Here is a 16,412-nt window from a genome sequence, read left to right as displayed (position 1 = left end):
CTGTAGCATTAGATTAAGCCACGTTTGCAAATGGACATTTCCTTGGAAAGCCTCGTCTAATTTTGACTAGACTACAGCCCGAGGTACCAAGGGTCACAGGTGGTAGCTAGCTTTGAGTTTGGGAGTTTGTTCTACGCCCGTTCAGGGATTAGTGGCCTAAATTTCCATTGCCAGCAGATGGAGACGACAGCTCAAGTTTATATACGCAAACCTGTAGGATGGGTAGGCAACCTATGGCACATTTTCAGGGGCCCTCACAGTGCCCGTGTCCTGGCCAGCAGTCCAGGGGGCTCTGCATTTTAAATTTAATTTTAAATGAAGCTTCTTAAACATTTTAAAAACCTTATTTACTTTACATACAACAATAGTTTAGTTATATGTTAAAGACTTATAGAAAGAGACCTTCTAAAAACGTTGATGTATTATTGGCACACAGAACCTTAAATTAGAGTGAATAAATGAAGCCTCCGCACACCACTTCTGAAAGGTTGCCGACCCCTGCTGTAGGAGAACACTTCAACCTCCCTGGACACACAACAGGAGATTTAAAGGTAGCCATCCTGCAGCAAAAAAACGTCAGGACCAGACTTCAAAGAGAAACTGCTGAGCTTCAGTTCATTTGCAAATTTGACACCATCAGCTCAGGATTAAACAAAGACTGAATGGCTCGCCAACTACAAAAGCAGTTTCTCCTCCCTTGGTGTTCACACCTCAGCTGCTAGAAGAGGGCCTCATCCTCCCTGATTGAACTAACCTTGTTATCCCTAGCCTGATTCTTGCTTGCATATTTATACCTGCCTCTGGAAATTTCCACTACATGCATCCGACGAAGTGGGTATTCACCCATGAAAGCTTTTGTTTCAATACATCTGTTAGTCTACAAAGTGCCACAGGACTCTTTGCTGCTATGCCTCCACCAGCATACAATCGTGGGGAGTTGATTATTTCAAAGCAGGAATAATCAAAATCAAAACAGGTAAAACCTTTTTTCCCCTATCCCTGTCCAGGCACTTTGGATTTCCTATATGTTTGAGTGGCAGCTGTGTTAGTCTGTATCAGCAGAAAGAACGAGGAGGACTTGTGGCACCTTAGAGACGAACAAATTTGTTTGAGCATAAGCTTTTGTGGGCTAAAGCCCATTTCATCAGATGCATGCAGTGGAAAATACAGTAGGAATATATATATATATATATATATATATATGCATACACACACAGAGAACATGAAAAAAATGGGGGTTGCCATACCAACTCTTAGAGACCAATCAATTAAGGTGGGCTATTATCAGCAGAAGGAAAAAAAACTTTTGTAGTGATAATCAGGATAATACGTTTCTGTGGCCTGTGGTTATAGAGGAGGCAAAATGATGATAATGGGCCCTTCTAACCTTAACATCTTTGAATCTATATCAATACAAAACATTTGCTAGGAAGAGACATCATCTAAACCATCATCCCGCCACGTACATACCACAGCAATCAGATTAAAATTCTATTTCTTCGGTCTCACACAATCAGTTCTTGTGCTAAGAGAAGAAAAATGCCCCAAAATCTGGAATAAAGAAAGTTCATGTTCTTACCAAATTGCAGCCCACTTAAGGATATAGTTGCAATTGCTGGAAACTAAAAAAGGTTTCAGAGTGGCAGCTGTGTTAGTCTGTATTCGCAAAAAGAAAAGGAGGACTTGTGGCACCTTAGAGACTAACCAATTTATTTGAGCATAAGCTTTCGTGCGATGAAGTGAGCTGTAGCTCACAAAAGCTTATGCTCAAATAAATTGGTTAGTCTCTAAGGTGCCACAAGTACTCCTTTTCTTAAAACAAAAAGGTTTATGAACAGGCAAACTCCTTTGATATAGGTAGTCAATCTTGACTGTTTTTTTCCACTTGCTGTCATGAAGGAGCTATAGCCAACCATCTGGACTGATATAGGAGAAGACAGTCAAATCCATAACAAAAAAACCAAGTTTCTTAGAGATATCCAATCCACTGCCAACAGTGTTTGTGCCTTCTGTGGGTTTCTGCTAGGGGTTCTCAAACTTCATTGCAATGTGATCCTCCTTCTGACAACAAAAGTTACTACACAACCCCAAAGCCAGGTGGGTAGGCTAAAGACAAAGCTCAAGGGCTTCAGCCCCAGACAGGATGCCTGTAACCTGAGCCCTGCCATTCAGGGCTGAAGTCCTTAGGCTTTGGCCCCGGGCAGTGAGGCTTGGGGTTTGGCCCCAGCAAGTCTAACACCAGCTCTGGCAACCACATTAAAAAGGGTTCGTGACCCACTTTGGGGTCCCGACCCATATTTCCACTGTGCTAGTGTAATGCTGCTGTGCCTCAATTCTGCTCTCCATAAGGAATAAATAAATGCTTTGGAATAAATAAGAATCCAGTCAAAATCTTTTTACATTTTGGTGTAATTTATTGGCACAAAAATATTCAAATACAACATGGCATCTAAACATGGCTACACTTTGTATTTTGTGCATTTTGTTTTATTAATAAATCATAACTTTATTTACCTTTACCCTCATGTTTAATATCCATTATTCTCCGTTTCCAGGTATGATCAGTTCTCCTCCCTTCCGCTTTTTGTGCTGAGTATTCAGGTTTCCCTAATTATTTCCCAATACTGCTCTTCAGTCCGCCAGTGTGGGAAGCTTCCAAGTGGTATTCTGAGTTTACCCTGCATCCTCCTTGCCATAGATCAACCCTCTTTGAGACACTCTGCTTTGACTGGCTCAGAGTCTTTGATCCTGGATCTACGCCTATATCTACGCCAGTTACATCTCCACTGGAATCAGACACAAACCTTTCAACTACAATCCCCTCCTTCTGATTTTGGGTGAGTGTACAGAGTTTTGGGACAGGTGAGATACAGGCAGAAAAACTCTGCTTCTTTCTTCTTGCTCTCTACCCTCCAGCTCTGTCCCCACACTTAAATGAGGAGTCTTGCATGAGTGCACTGAGTTCACTGCAGCCATACCAACAGGACTGACCAGGGCAATGATTCATCTGCAGATATTTTAGTATAGTTACATTGTAAGTTATGTCAAAACCCGTATTTTGTTATTTGTAATGGGTCACCAGTTCCCCAAAGACCAAGTGAACCATGTATTTGTGGTCTAGTCAGTCTTCATTGTTCTGGAAACCCAAATCAAGTCTTATGTTTCAGACAACTTGTGTTTTTCAACAGCAGCTATGAATTGGCTTAAACCAACTTTTAATATACAATAACTCTTAATTTACATTTCAAAATATTTGACAGGCTGTATTTCAGTCCAAGATTTCAGTTTGTAGAAGAATATATCTGGAGCGCAAAAGCCTCCAATAAAGGCTGTGGATACTCTGGAATCTTCCGTTACCAAAAAGGACACCTAAAGATGGCAAAAGCAATACTTTAATAGTGCAGTCTTACCATCACTTCATAAAAACAGACTATGTTAAGAAGGACTGAGGTCCCCTAATGTCCAGAAGCCTTTCTATAATCACAAGGATGGGAAAGACCCATGCCTGAGCCTACTTCTTGATCCCTGATCAACACTCCTAATGTCTGAACCCCGCCCCCAAATCTTCTGGTTCCTTGAATACAATCTGCAGTTAAGAAGTCTTAAAAAGATGAAGGCATTATAAAAGTGTGCTTGTTGACAGAGTATGTAATTTCCCTATCATAACTATCAATTAGTGATATACATACAATTGGAGCATCTTATTTCAAATGCGTAAAACCTCTGAGTTGATCCTGATTTAAATAATCCCCTTTTCTAGTTATAACAGATAGGTTACCTTAGGCACTGCCCTGTAAGCAAGCAAACAAAATGGTCACAAAATTACAAGCTTAGACACAATGTCTACTCAGGCATCCTCAGCATGTTTCCTGAGGTAAGAGTAATGATATTTTACTTGACTGTTCTCCATTTGGAAGGCTAGTTTAAAGACAAACTCACCATCCAATGTAGCACTGGCAGAGATTCTCATGGGAAGTAGCTTGCTTAATAAGCAATTCTACTTGTGTGGGTACATCCAAAGTTTCATCATGAGAGAAGTCTCGACCTTTACAATTAAAGTGAAAGAAACATTAAGCAAGGCCGTAAGCCAAATTACATAGCTTGGTTTGGTTGGCAAGTTATGGAGCAATGTGAAGATGACTCTCTCTCCTCTTATAATATATATTTAGCACAGAACTGTTCAAAGAGAAAACCTCAAAAGCCACAGTGAGTCTATTTTGAATCCTTTAGGACACAAGTGTTTTCGATGACCCATCAACATCTTCTCTATCCCCACCCTCTCCTTCAACAACAGACAAAAGTAATGTATTGTTCTCCAGTGTACTTATTAAAAATTCCTAGTAGAAGGAATCCACTGCCTAGCTACATTAAGTACCTAATTTGAGTGGTTCTTATACACATCATTAAGAGTGTAAAATGTCACATCTAAATTTTTCCAGTTGTGAAGCCAGTAAAAAGGAATCCGGTTGCTGGAGATTTGATTTAGAATCATCACCTAAAAGATGAACTGATCAAATCTGATCCACATTAATTAAAATTACCTCTACATTTTCCAAATAAGATTGCCTTCCAGAACACAAATTACAAAGCCCAAATATATTAAATGGCTCTGCCCAATTAAGAAACAGGATAATTTGAAATAAAATTGATGAAGAACTAGCACAAAACTGAAATACGATAGTGCCAGGCAAGCACTTAAACCTGAACATAATTCTAATGTCTGTATTACTTTTACAATATTTTATTTTAGAAAGTATACACTTACCAGTGAGTTTATCTCGAACCCTGTTAATAATTTGAATAGCCTTCTTATTGAGAGCCTCTGGCTTCACTAACCCATCCCCTACTAGAAGACAGAAGTGAAAACAACATTTAGACTTTATTTAGACAACAATGATCGGAACAATTTGTGATGCAGTTACTTTTTTGCCATGAATAGTTGACACACAAGCTGCTGTAAGCTACTGGGTTTAATTAGAGAAGAGAGCAAAGACAGTTAACAAGTTCTTATCTATGCTGACAGAGAACCCTTTTTGCCCCACCTTGCATAGCTCTCATCTGTAGAGCACTGAAGGTGCTGATTGATGAACTAGTTGCCCATAATGTAAAATGTATGAACTTTGCACAGGAACTTACTGAAGGAATGGATGGATTCAGGCACTGTGGTCCCAGTTTTCTTATGGGCTGTCTCACCCAGCTCCACATTATCCAACATTTCTAATGAGAGAGGGGAGAATATCAATACAGTCATCAAATACAAAGAAGATTGACATTTGTTTGCTTTTCAGGAGATTCTCCTGCACAGCACTTGGAACAGTGTAAAAACGTTGATTTTAAAGGAAAATTATGGCAGTATAAATATGAAGCCCAAAGGCAGATAAAGTAACATTTTTTAAGGTTCAGTTTGTAGCACAAAAAACCTTACACTCAAGCTCAAGTATGTTGTGTAAAGCTTCTGGTTTACGTGCAGTTCTTACCACCAGGAAGTTATGTGATGGGCAACTGCACTTTTAAACCTTTTTTTATGCCAGGTCACTGCTACAACAGTTGCAGAAAACAGCACTTCAACTGGTCTAGACTGTACAAAAGAAAGAAGTTCTCCAACAGCATCTAAGATTACAGAAAATAAATTCTTCAATTGCCAACATGCAAGTGAATTTATTTAAAGCACTTGTTGGTGTATGTGTGTTTGAATGAGAGCTAGGAGCATCATGAGATTAAATATAACATGTTGAGCAAAATGCCTTTTTAGGACTATGCTAAAATATTTAAGTTTTCATTAAAACTGACACACAAGGAAATGGAGCATTAAATTGGCCACTGTACTTCAGTATTGCACGAGACTCAGAATATCATACTTTATATAGCATTTACCAATAACCAACCCTCCCTCACAGTCTTATTGGTGACTTGGATTGACTGACTTGTTTTTGAAAAGCTTACTAAATTGGGGCAAAGTGTGCTGAATGCCCCCATTGCTCTGATTAAAGGGATTATAACTCAAACAGGAAAAGTATGTTTCAATCTTATGTGCTGAAAGCTGCAGTTAACCTTAAAGTACCCTTCCGTACATTTTGCTTGTTGAAAGATATTTTAAAAAGACGCACAATTAACTTAAAATAGTAGCCAAGTAACTAAATTATTGAAACCCTACTATTTTAAACATTATAGTAGATGCTTTCCTTTATCATTTCTCCTACAGGTCCATTAGCAACCAGCTGCTAGGATTTTGTGTAACATTTGTACCACTATGTTGCTATGTGAAACTTCACTGAGCTTACTGCAGCATTACTATGCAAAACCAAGTACAGTACATATCACAGGCCATAATTACTCTGTGGGTTGCATCAACTTTTAGGTATTCCACAAAAATCCTGATGCCACATTACAATGTGAATATGACTACAAAGCAGTGGCTGCTATTCAAGCTGAGGTAGCTCAGCAGTAAATTATATACATATGTAATTATGAGATTAAGAGGCCCCAGTCAAAACTAATACTTGGTGCCTTGAAACCTAGTTTCAATAAGCAGTTTTTCCACGGTGCTTTTGGAAAAAAAAAAAAAAAAGAAAAAAAAAAGATGAACTCCAATTAAAAATGATCCAAATGAATTAAATGAAATACAGTAAAACGTTATACACACCTACTGACTGACTAGCTGAATAGGAGTCTGTCCTTGTTCGTGATCGTTTATTGCCTTTTGTATTTGCTGCAAAGAAAATAAAATGCTTAAGAGTTTTTATCTTTGAACTATAGACTTTGGAAAGATCAGCTTCTCAAAGTGAATCAGTCTTTCTCTGAATGACACAGGGTTAAGTGTCCAATTGCTTCAGGCAAACGAACAACTGCAGATAATATCTGTGTGTGGCTTTTCAAAATAAAGATGTTGAAAAATAATTCAAAAGGACTCCAGTAATTTTGCTTTTAATTGAGTTTTAAGGGCAAACGGGATTTCATCTCTGTGTTTCTTTATATTAGGGCTCTTGAACACAGTCCTGTTAACATTACTGTGTGTGCACAGACTGCAGATTTAAACCACCACGGCCTGAGCTTGAACAGACATTTGATTTTGTGCTCCTGAATGTCTTACATTTATACAGTTTACTCTGATTTACTTCTCTCTCCGGTTCTGTTTCCCCAGATAACTTACTGTCCATCAGCCTCCAGTTCAGTAAGGGGTCATACACAAAAGCCTCTAGCACAGCCATGACACTATCTTTATGTTCTCGCAGGACTTCCATCACAGTGTGACATGTGATTCTGTAATTACCATCTAGGCCAGTCACCTTCAGAACAGAAAGAACTGAATCACCAGTGGTGCTCCTTTTACCTTCTGACTCCAGCCCTAATCATTCCCATGGCAGGACATGCCTTTATCTTGACCAGAATCCCCTTACACCATTTTCCATTTATTAAAAGAAGATACAGGTTCATTACAAGTTTAAGAGGCTCCATTATTCTGATTTACTGCCCGCTGGTGACATGGAAATGAGGTCCAGGTGATACTCATCTTGAAGCACTGTGCTACTGGGCTGTGGTTTGGTTCATGGCCAATATTTGGGATGAGGAAATATGGAGAGGCCTGGGAAATTGCAGGACCGTGTTTCCTTTTAATCAAAGAAGAGTTGTTTCCATATTGTAAAGGTCACATGGGAAATTTATTTAAAGGAAAATGCAGCTGAAATATTAGCACCTCGGCTCCTTATGGAACTGGGGAGATTCAACTACAGTAGAACACACATGGATAGCTGGGGAACCGCTGACATCTTCTTAGGAACAGTCCCCTTTCTGTCCTATTAGAAAGGTGGCTGCTAACTCCCACCTACCTCCATAGCATTTGTCAACATCCTTGTAAGTCTAAATGGAATCTTTTCAGGGAACTTCTCTCTTGTCATTGCAACCTGAATATGCAAAAGAAGAGAATCAGTTAACTAATATACTAACTTTGCAGATATTTCCTTCTCCTCCTCCTTGAAAAAGCAGTTTGTTAATAAGTAAGGGACTAGCTTGCCTGCTATAACTCTGAATGTTGTGGTTATAAAAAGGAAAGAAATGTGTGTGGAGGAACCAAAACGATAAAAGGTTTAGAAAACCTGACCTATGAGGAAATGTTAAAAAAACAAAAACTGGCTATGTTTAGTCTTGAGGAAAGACAACTGAGGGGGACCTGATAACAGTCTTCACATATGTTAAGGATTGTTATAAAGATAACTGTGATCCATTGTTCTCCATATCATCTGAAGGTAAGACAAGAAGTTAATGGGCTTAATCTGACACCAGGGAGATTTGGGTTGGATGTTAGGAAAAACTTTCTAGCCAGAAGGGTAGTTAGCACTAGAACAGGCTTCCGAGGAGGTCTGTGGAATCCCAATCTTTGGAGGTTTCTAAGAACAGGTTGGACAAATATGGGTCAGGGCTGGTCTAGGTTTATTTGGTCCTGTCTCTGTGGAGAGGGCTGGACTTGATGACTTCTCAAGGTCTCTTCCAGCCCTACTTTTCTAAGATTCTCTAGTTGTTGGAATTTTTTTGAGGGAAGCTGTAAACATTACTAGATAAAAGAATGTAAGAATCAAACAAAGAGTCTGTGTCTGTGCTGTTGGTATAGAGTAATGTACTCCATATTTCAGTCACAAATTGGTGTAAGGATTTGTGTGAAAACCACCACCGATACTTAGCACTCAATGTCTGTAAAACAATTGTATAACTAATCTCAACATTCTGGTGAGCTAGGTGTGCATTCTCTCCATTTTACTGACAGGTAAAGTGAGGCACAGAGTAGTTAAGTGATGTGCCACAAGACCACGCTGAAAGTCAGTGTCAGAGCTAAACTAAGAACTCAGGAGTTCCTGAATCCTAGTTCTGCCTTTGCTGTACTAGATAACAGGGTCTTTCTGAAATATAAAAATAAACATTTTTTTTAAACACATTTTTAGTACAAAAGCTCACCTCAAAACAGTCCCCAAAGTCAATATGCAGGATCTTTCCACTCAGCCTGTCTAGCATCAGGTTGGAAGGGTGTCTTTGTGAAAGGAACAGGAGAGAAGCCAGAGTGACAGATCATTAGAGAGTTACAGAAAAATGTATCAAAAAATAAATCATGGCTTTGGTCTAGGACGACATTTATCTTTGCAAGTCAGAAGACAGCCAGTGATTGGAGACCTCTGATAGGGAAGCTATCTCATGATAAATAGCTTTCCTGAAGCACTTCCATCATGGTGTGATTAGATTCTGTAATTACAACTCAGGATTTTTCAGCAATCCTCTTGTTTTTGAAGATAAATGTCCTATTAGACCAGACACTATATCACTATATTTTTGGATATGCACATTTTGGTTATATTCCTTTTATATTTAGGGTTGATATTCCACTCATTTTATAACAACTTTACATTTTTACAGCATAGGGAAATTTAACGAGAGTATTGCAAGTAAAGAGAGGCACTCAGGCTGTTATCAGAGGCAATCTTAGACTAGGAAGATGCTGGGTATTATAGTACTGTCTTTTATGCTGTTGTATTCCAGTTTTTATTTTAACCCGCAAGTTTCATAGGTTTATAACTTAATTATCAAAAGTTCTAAGCTCAAGAGCAATTGATTTTATTACAAAAATGTTGCAGAAAGGTTTAGTTGTTACGTTACAGACCTCTAGTATAAAAATACCGGTTTCAGATGGATTTTTAAAGGAGTTATTAGGGCCTACTGGGACAGTAATCCACATACTAAAGAGAAAGTTTAGATTATCTTTGACTGGTTCATTGTAGTCTTCAATTGACATACATATTTAAGTGACACCCCAATATGCGTTTGAACAACAGACTAGGAGCAGTTAGCATGAGGAAAATAATGTATGTTTTAAATATTATCTACATACATATTTAATCATATACTTCCTAGGTAGTATTTATGGACAAGAAAATCAGAATTAAGTGACACAAAGGAAGCTGTATTAAAGACTCGCTAAAAACCCATTAATATGAAGCACCTGTTTTCCCCCAGATAAGATGCCTCAAGGGAAAGAGGCACACTAGATTGATGCTGTGTGAAAGTTGTGATGGCAGCAGTGAGCTACACTTCGTGAGCTACACTTCCTGTAGCAGCTGTGATATAAGATATACTTAGGTTTAAAAAGTATTCCTCTTTAAAAAGGAAATATTGAGTGCTGTCAGTATGAATGCTCACTATCTACCAAGCACTGCACAAACAGTCATTTATCCTCCCGGAGTAACAACACTGGGAGGTTACCTCTTTTTGACAGATAGGGTAACTGGTTAAGTGATTTATTCAAGGCCACTCAGTGAGTGTGTGGTAGGTCTGGAATTAGAACACTCAGCTCCTTAGTTGTGTGCGTATTCCTCTCAACCACACTGCCTCTTGAAAGAGAAGACACTCCTGTCATGCACTCAAGAGACGTACAAACCCTAGGGCCTGATCCTGGAACACTGAAGTTAATGGAAATAGCGGCAGGCCCTGAAAGGTGATATCTTTTGGAGTTTGGAATAGCCAAAATGAAAGTGGTTATCACAAGAGAATATCCAGGGAATGAGCTGATGGGAGCATGACAACTATTTCAGAATGGAATCTATAAATCCTTGTAATCTGCACTTATTTCAAAGAAACTATTCCAATTTCACTTACCTGTCCCCAAGGCCCAAAATGTACCCAACCATTGACATCACAGCTAGCGAGCGGGTGTAATTAGTTCTTCTGTCAAACCACACCTGAAAAATAAGAGATGAAATTAAACAGTTCTGATTGAACTGGGTGTGCCTCAAACAAATTCAGAAAATGCATACCAGGGCACAGTCTCTGAAGCTGGTTAATTATGCGAATTCAGTTTATATTTCACCATTTTAATTTCGCTAACAGTAAATTAAATCTTAGTCTTTCACCCATGAATTTTTTACCATCATATACAAAAAAATATATCAGATGCAACCCTTGGGGATCAAGGGAATAATATGCATTCAGTTGTATACCTATAAACAAAGACATGCATTTACACGCTGCGGGCACTCCGTTCACAGAGAGGGCAACATATTTAGCTGTCTGCAAGAGTCATTAGTCGCGACTGAAGGTGAACGTACCTCGGAGCTGGGACTTTTTAGCCACAGCAGTTTGGCCAGATCATCACCAGCAGTATTATTGACAGCGTGTTCAAACACCTCCACCTTCTGCATCAAAGTCAGATGGTCGTAGTCTGGAGCCATCTAAAATAGAGAAATGTCATTCAGCAGTCACCAAGTTTTTCATAACAATTCTGAAACAACCGCAGTATGAGGAATGTGTCAATCTCTACTAGTTTACAGAGCAAAACGATGAGAAAGTGATTAAATGACCATTAATTGCTCTGCAGCACAAACCAATTCATTTTCAGGAAACTCAGCCAGAAGAAGTCATTTGAAATGCAATACCCCACGGCGTGGCCACAAACATTCCAACAGCTACTTTTATTGTTAAGAAAAGAGCTGAGAGAGAATTTTAGTTCTGGAAAAAGATTAAGTCTTCTGGGTTATGATACCCACTCTGTTTACTGACAGAACCAACAGTACAACCTTCCCTATACCTCCCTCACCAATGTGCAATTTTCAGGCTCTGCCTATGCTCGTAAATATCAGCCGCAGTGGCACTGTTTGTGATACGGACACGTCTGCTGGGAACCAGACTAATCTCTACCAACCTCATTTTAGCTGTAAGAACTTGTGGTCACTATCAACATGGAAAGTGAGAGGCGAATAACTCCAAAGCCTGTCACTAATTTATGCGTGCTTTTGAATATTCTTGCATTTTTATTTTATATTAGTGCATAGTTAGAGTAATTTTAATATGAAAAGGGATCAAAAGACAGGTAAATGAATGGGAACAAGAGAGCTCGTCCCATTACTTTCACTACTCAGAGGGATATTAGCGATCTAACAGAGCAGCTAATTGCGTGCTGTCGCGCCCTTTACCCGCAGCATGATGCGATGTTCGATATTGAGAAGGATCTTTTTCTTTTCCCTGTAGTCTCGGATGAGCGCGTGCAGAGTGTCACAGTGGGGAACCCAGCCAATCAGGCCAGAGTTTGTAGACAGTGGAATAACGGCATATCTCTGGATGCTAGGGGGAGGGGGAGAGAGAAAAAAAAATCACGGCTCAAATTGCTGGACGTTAGGAATTGGTGTATTTTCATGATGTTCAAAATCTACCAGTCTAGAGCAACCCACCACCTAAATCTGGGGAATGTGATGCATCCAATTCATTACTTTATCACCCAGTCTTTTTTCAAATTAACTGGCGAACACTTCTTGATAGAGTCCTACTGTTTATTCTTAAGAATTATTTTAAGCAGTTTATGTTAAGCTCACTGAGAGCTCACTTTCTGAAGCTTTGTGGTAAGTGACCCACAACAATCTATTAATTGCAGATGGCATTCTGCTCGATGTGTGTTCACATGTGAAAAACAAGGGTGCAGAACTACAGTCAGTGGCTACTTAAATTGAGCACCAGTGTGAGTATGCAGTGGGTATTTTAAAATCTTCTTGCCAAGAATCCACCATTTCACAAGATTATATGTACCTCCCAAAGTAGGATTATAAACCACATTACAATATGAACAAAACAGTCACTGGACTCTCCTAAGCGAGCAAGGTTATTAATGCTCTCAGGCTCCAGAGCCAATAACAGAAATGCCTTGAATTGCAATCATCTTGAAGATGATGAAACTCCAATGAAAGGGGTTTATTTAAAACAAAAACAAACATAAAAAAACCCTCCTTTCGACAGACATTATCTCCAGCTATTAGTTACCTAAATGTTGCATTTTGTGTTCTGTGTTACTGGATTTTCCATTTCTTCATCAGCTAGCAGAAAGTGTAGTGGAGTTAGGTGCATCGGCATTAATGAATAAGAAGATCCTACCAAATACCTGAGGTTTTTACGCAGAGATGTCGGGTCATTGGCCAGCAGAGTGTTGACTAGTCCAAAGAGCTGCATCACTCTCTCATCCTGGCGAAGGTCCTCATGGCCCTTCAGAAGGAATACAAACTCATGCCCATTGCTTCCTGCAAGAGAAGATATAGGGGGGTGGTGAGGTGGAGTGCAGTATCTTACATGAACAATCAGATGAAGTCTGAATCACATTTAAATGGACAGAATGACAGCAAGATTCAGAATGTTGGGTAGATATATTTTATAAACTTCCTTCTGCGAGTGGAAATTCACTTGTTAAGGAATAATGCAACAAAACAAGGCCTGATTTCTTGGTATTCATTAAAGAAAGGTCACCAAGACTCCACTCTTTAGAAGGAGATGCAATGCTAAGATAAATAAGACAACAGGACACTGACATGACAAAATGACAAAAACTCTGCTTTCGTGCAGTTGTGAATTTTGCTGTCACCTTTTGCATCTCTCTCCACACTCACACACACTCAAGCTCCACATCACTGTGTTCAGCCCTTCATATACACTGTAAATCGAACCCTAATCCAGTCCTCCACCCGCTTTCTTGGTCTGTATACCCCTCTTCCTTTAGTTCTTTTTGCTCTTCCAAACTGTGGAGCCAAAGGAACTAAACTGGTGGCTTAAACATCAGTCTTATAACAACATTACTCCCTGCAGCCATGGGTTTGACTCCTGTTAAGGTCAATAGAGCCTTTCACTCTGCTTGGTTAAAGGAGTTGAGTACAATGCATTTTACTAAATGTTTTTTCAGAGAGAACATAAAAATCCAAGGGCCTGTTTGTTTTGAACATAAAATCGAAGATATTATGCTGATTATATAATTTCCCTTCCTTTCCACTTTTGCGTAGCTATGGGCCTGTTGGCTGACAGCCTCCATCCCAGAGATGGCTATGGCTCAGTGTTACTTTAGCTACGTAACTGAAGCACTCTGGGATGAAAGACACTCTATAAAAGTATTTCCCTTATCCTCCAGTTCCATGCTTACTTCTTGATGAGGAGCTAGGGAGAGAGCACATATTGATATTTCCAGAAATAGGAAAGTAGGGCAATCTGAGCAGCTGGCTTGTCCTGAAAATCATTTACAGAAAATGAAAAATCCACTTTCTAAAGGGACTTTAGTGAAGACTTTCCTGAAAAGGTATACAGTCTGAGCTAAACTCAACTTGCATTTCTCACCCATTAATGTCAATTTCCTGGGCCTCTGCTTGGACGTGATGACCTGCAGTGATGGTGCAATGGATTGAATGCGGATGATTGGCTGGTTGGGATCATATGTTCCTGGCACCGCTAATTCCAAATCCCGGCACATGAGGAGTTTTGGTGACACATACTGTAGTTCTAAGGAAGTGAGCTGCCAGCAAGAAAAAAAACAAACAAACAAAGCCAAAGTTTTAGATACGTCTATGTGTCTATTTCATACCACTGAAATATAAAAAAAGCTGATGTTAGGGAGGGCATAGAACAGTTCACAGGCAACCATCAATATTTCAGTTACTTGCAAAAAGCACTGCATAAGGTGCAAGCCAGCAGCAGCTATTTCTGGAATACCCTTGTTGAGTATTTTGGATAAACACATACGGGTATTGACAGCTTACACTGTAAAACCCAGAACGGTACCTCCCCCCCACCTGAGGCAGCTGCTTAGAGATCCGCCTGAACACATGGTAATAGAGATCCCAGGCCTGGGTGAGGTCCTTGACATTTCCTGATTTCATGTACTTCCTGCACCATTCCTGAGCCTCCATTAAGTCTCTGCCATATGCCTGGGGAGAAAGAAGAAAAACGAACCCTTACCACAGTCTACAGAGGAACAAATGAAAAGTAAATACTTATCACTTACAAAGAGCTTCATTTATTTAATCTCAAAATCCTGTACAATCATTAACCGTTCCCAAGGTTACAAGGCAAATCAGTGGCAGGACCAAGATTAGAATGCAAGTATTTCTGGCTGTGTTGACTCTATTAGACAATGCTGCCCCACACAGATTTCACCCCCAAAAGAAACCAGAAAAGGCAGAAATACCCTTTAATGGTGGAGCTGGGGGGCTAAAGCAACAGTCACAAATTCAAATAAGCTGCTATGCTGACTAGAGAGGAGTCACCTGCACCGGTGGCAGCATTGATGCGGACGCTGAAGCAGTGTGACTGAGACAGAGGAAAATCACTTCAAAGGAGGAGGCACTTACTCTCATAGATGCCTTTGGCGGGTATATTTTACAAAGCCCACATAACGTCTGTTAGACACTAGACTCCAAGTGCCATTTGTTTGATCAGATTACGCCCAGGTAGAATTAGAGTCCCCAAAGATCAAGAATGCAGAAATAAGTGTCGTGGAGTGAAGCTAGTATAAATTATCTCAAGAGCCTCACCCTTAGCTCAATTGGTGGGATAACCCCCACCTCTGTTTCAGAGTCTAGAACTGGGTTTGAAGCATGTTCACTCCCTGAAGCACTCTTCATTCTCAACATGCTCCTCAATCTGATTGAAAGGATGCAAACAAACAGTGAGACTGTCAAAACTCCTCCCAGGGGCCTAGAACTAGGACTCTTTGGAGGTCGGCTTTACCGTACAGCAGAGCAGTCACTCTGTCAAGCTTCCACAGTGAAAAACTGGAGTTAAAGGAAGCTTGAGAGAGAGAGACACATGCGCCATCCACAGCAGCCTTCCATCCAATAATAAAAAATCCATTGCCTTTTCTACTACCTTGATAAAAGGTACTGGGAATGTTTTTGAGGCAGGGTGTTCTGTTTTTTGGGGCTACAGGAAGCTCAGACTGCACTCTACTAGCAGCTACCTGATTGAAAGACGTTTCCTTGAGAGTCTGGGGCCCACGCTCCATCATAGCATGAAGTGGCTCCAGCACCTCAAACATTCCCTTCACATTCCTCTCTCCAAAGTACAGACGGGATGCCTCTTCCAGCCCTTCATGCCACATCTCATGCCAGAGGATGGCTACACGGATCAGCTCTTCACTCACCTGGATTAGGATAGGGAAGATAATAAATTCCTATGGGGGAAAAAAACTGCATGAACGCAGAGAGGCTTAAAAGTATTAGACTACTTTCACCTTGAGAATGGTTTCACCTACTCCCTGCTGGTGGCTAGAGGAAGCCACACGAATTTTTCCCAATTGTCTACTTGATAAACTTTCTCCTGTGAGTACCCCACTGGACTACTATAAACTGATTTGCTCACCTGCCAATATGTTTTCAATCACATGAAGTTTGCCTCATAATATATTCCTGTCTTTCAGTTATTCATTAAGAATTTAGCAAATCAAGATAAACCGGCCCCTTCCCCCAAAACAAGTCAGACTTGGATGTTCTGTTTCCCTTTCTCATTAAATTAAAGTTTCTCTTTTTGAGGTCAATGATTCCCTTTCCCCATTTTCCTCACCTCCCCAGGTTCATCTGTGACAAACATCACAACCCCACTATTTAAAGGTTATGGTCCCATCACACTAGAAAGTC

General features: G+C 40.0%; 1 protein-coding gene across 5 annotated transcripts in view; it reads right to left on the bottom strand.

Annotated features, from left to right (window-relative positions):
- Positions 1–2,393: 2,393 nt before the first annotated feature.
- The window catches only part of MTOR (mechanistic target of rapamycin kinase), a 103,351-nt gene continuing 89,332 nt past the window's right edge, over positions 2,394–16,412 (bottom strand). For 4 of the 5 annotated variants that reach the window (XM_027826700.3, XM_037881194.2, XM_037881195.2 and 1 more), the window contains 15 exons: positions 15,737–15,919; positions 14,571–14,705; positions 14,119–14,293; positions 12,905–13,040; positions 11,949–12,096; positions 11,085–11,207; positions 10,636–10,718; positions 8,947–9,019; positions 7,827–7,901; positions 7,151–7,286; positions 6,644–6,709; positions 5,137–5,217; positions 4,766–4,846; positions 3,940–4,045; positions 2,394–3,369 (listed from right to left, as the gene is read on the bottom strand). In XM_027826700.3, the coding sequence (XP_027682501.2) occupies positions 3,354–3,369; positions 3,940–4,045; positions 4,766–4,846; positions 5,137–5,217; positions 6,644–6,709; positions 7,151–7,286; positions 7,827–7,901; positions 8,947–9,019; positions 10,636–10,718; positions 11,085–11,207; positions 11,949–12,096; positions 12,905–13,040; positions 14,119–14,293; positions 14,571–14,705; positions 15,737–15,919 (1,617 nt within the window). In that variant the 3' untranslated portion in view covers positions 2,394–3,353. The remainder of the gene's footprint in view (positions 3,370–3,939; positions 4,046–4,765; positions 4,847–5,136; positions 5,218–6,643; positions 6,710–7,150; positions 7,287–7,826; positions 7,902–8,946; positions 9,020–10,635; positions 10,719–11,084; positions 11,208–11,948; positions 12,097–12,904; positions 13,041–14,118; positions 14,294–14,570; positions 14,706–15,736; positions 15,920–16,412) is intronic. The other variant, XM_043531669.1, reaches the window with a different exon arrangement.

Source organism: Chelonia mydas, chromosome 18 (genome assembly GCF_015237465.2).
Source record: "Chelonia mydas isolate rCheMyd1 chromosome 18, rCheMyd1.pri.v2, whole genome shotgun sequence".
Lineage (NCBI taxonomy): Eukaryota > Metazoa > Chordata > Testudines > Cheloniidae > Chelonia > Chelonia mydas.
This window is presented reverse-complemented; position numbering and strand designations above follow the sequence as displayed.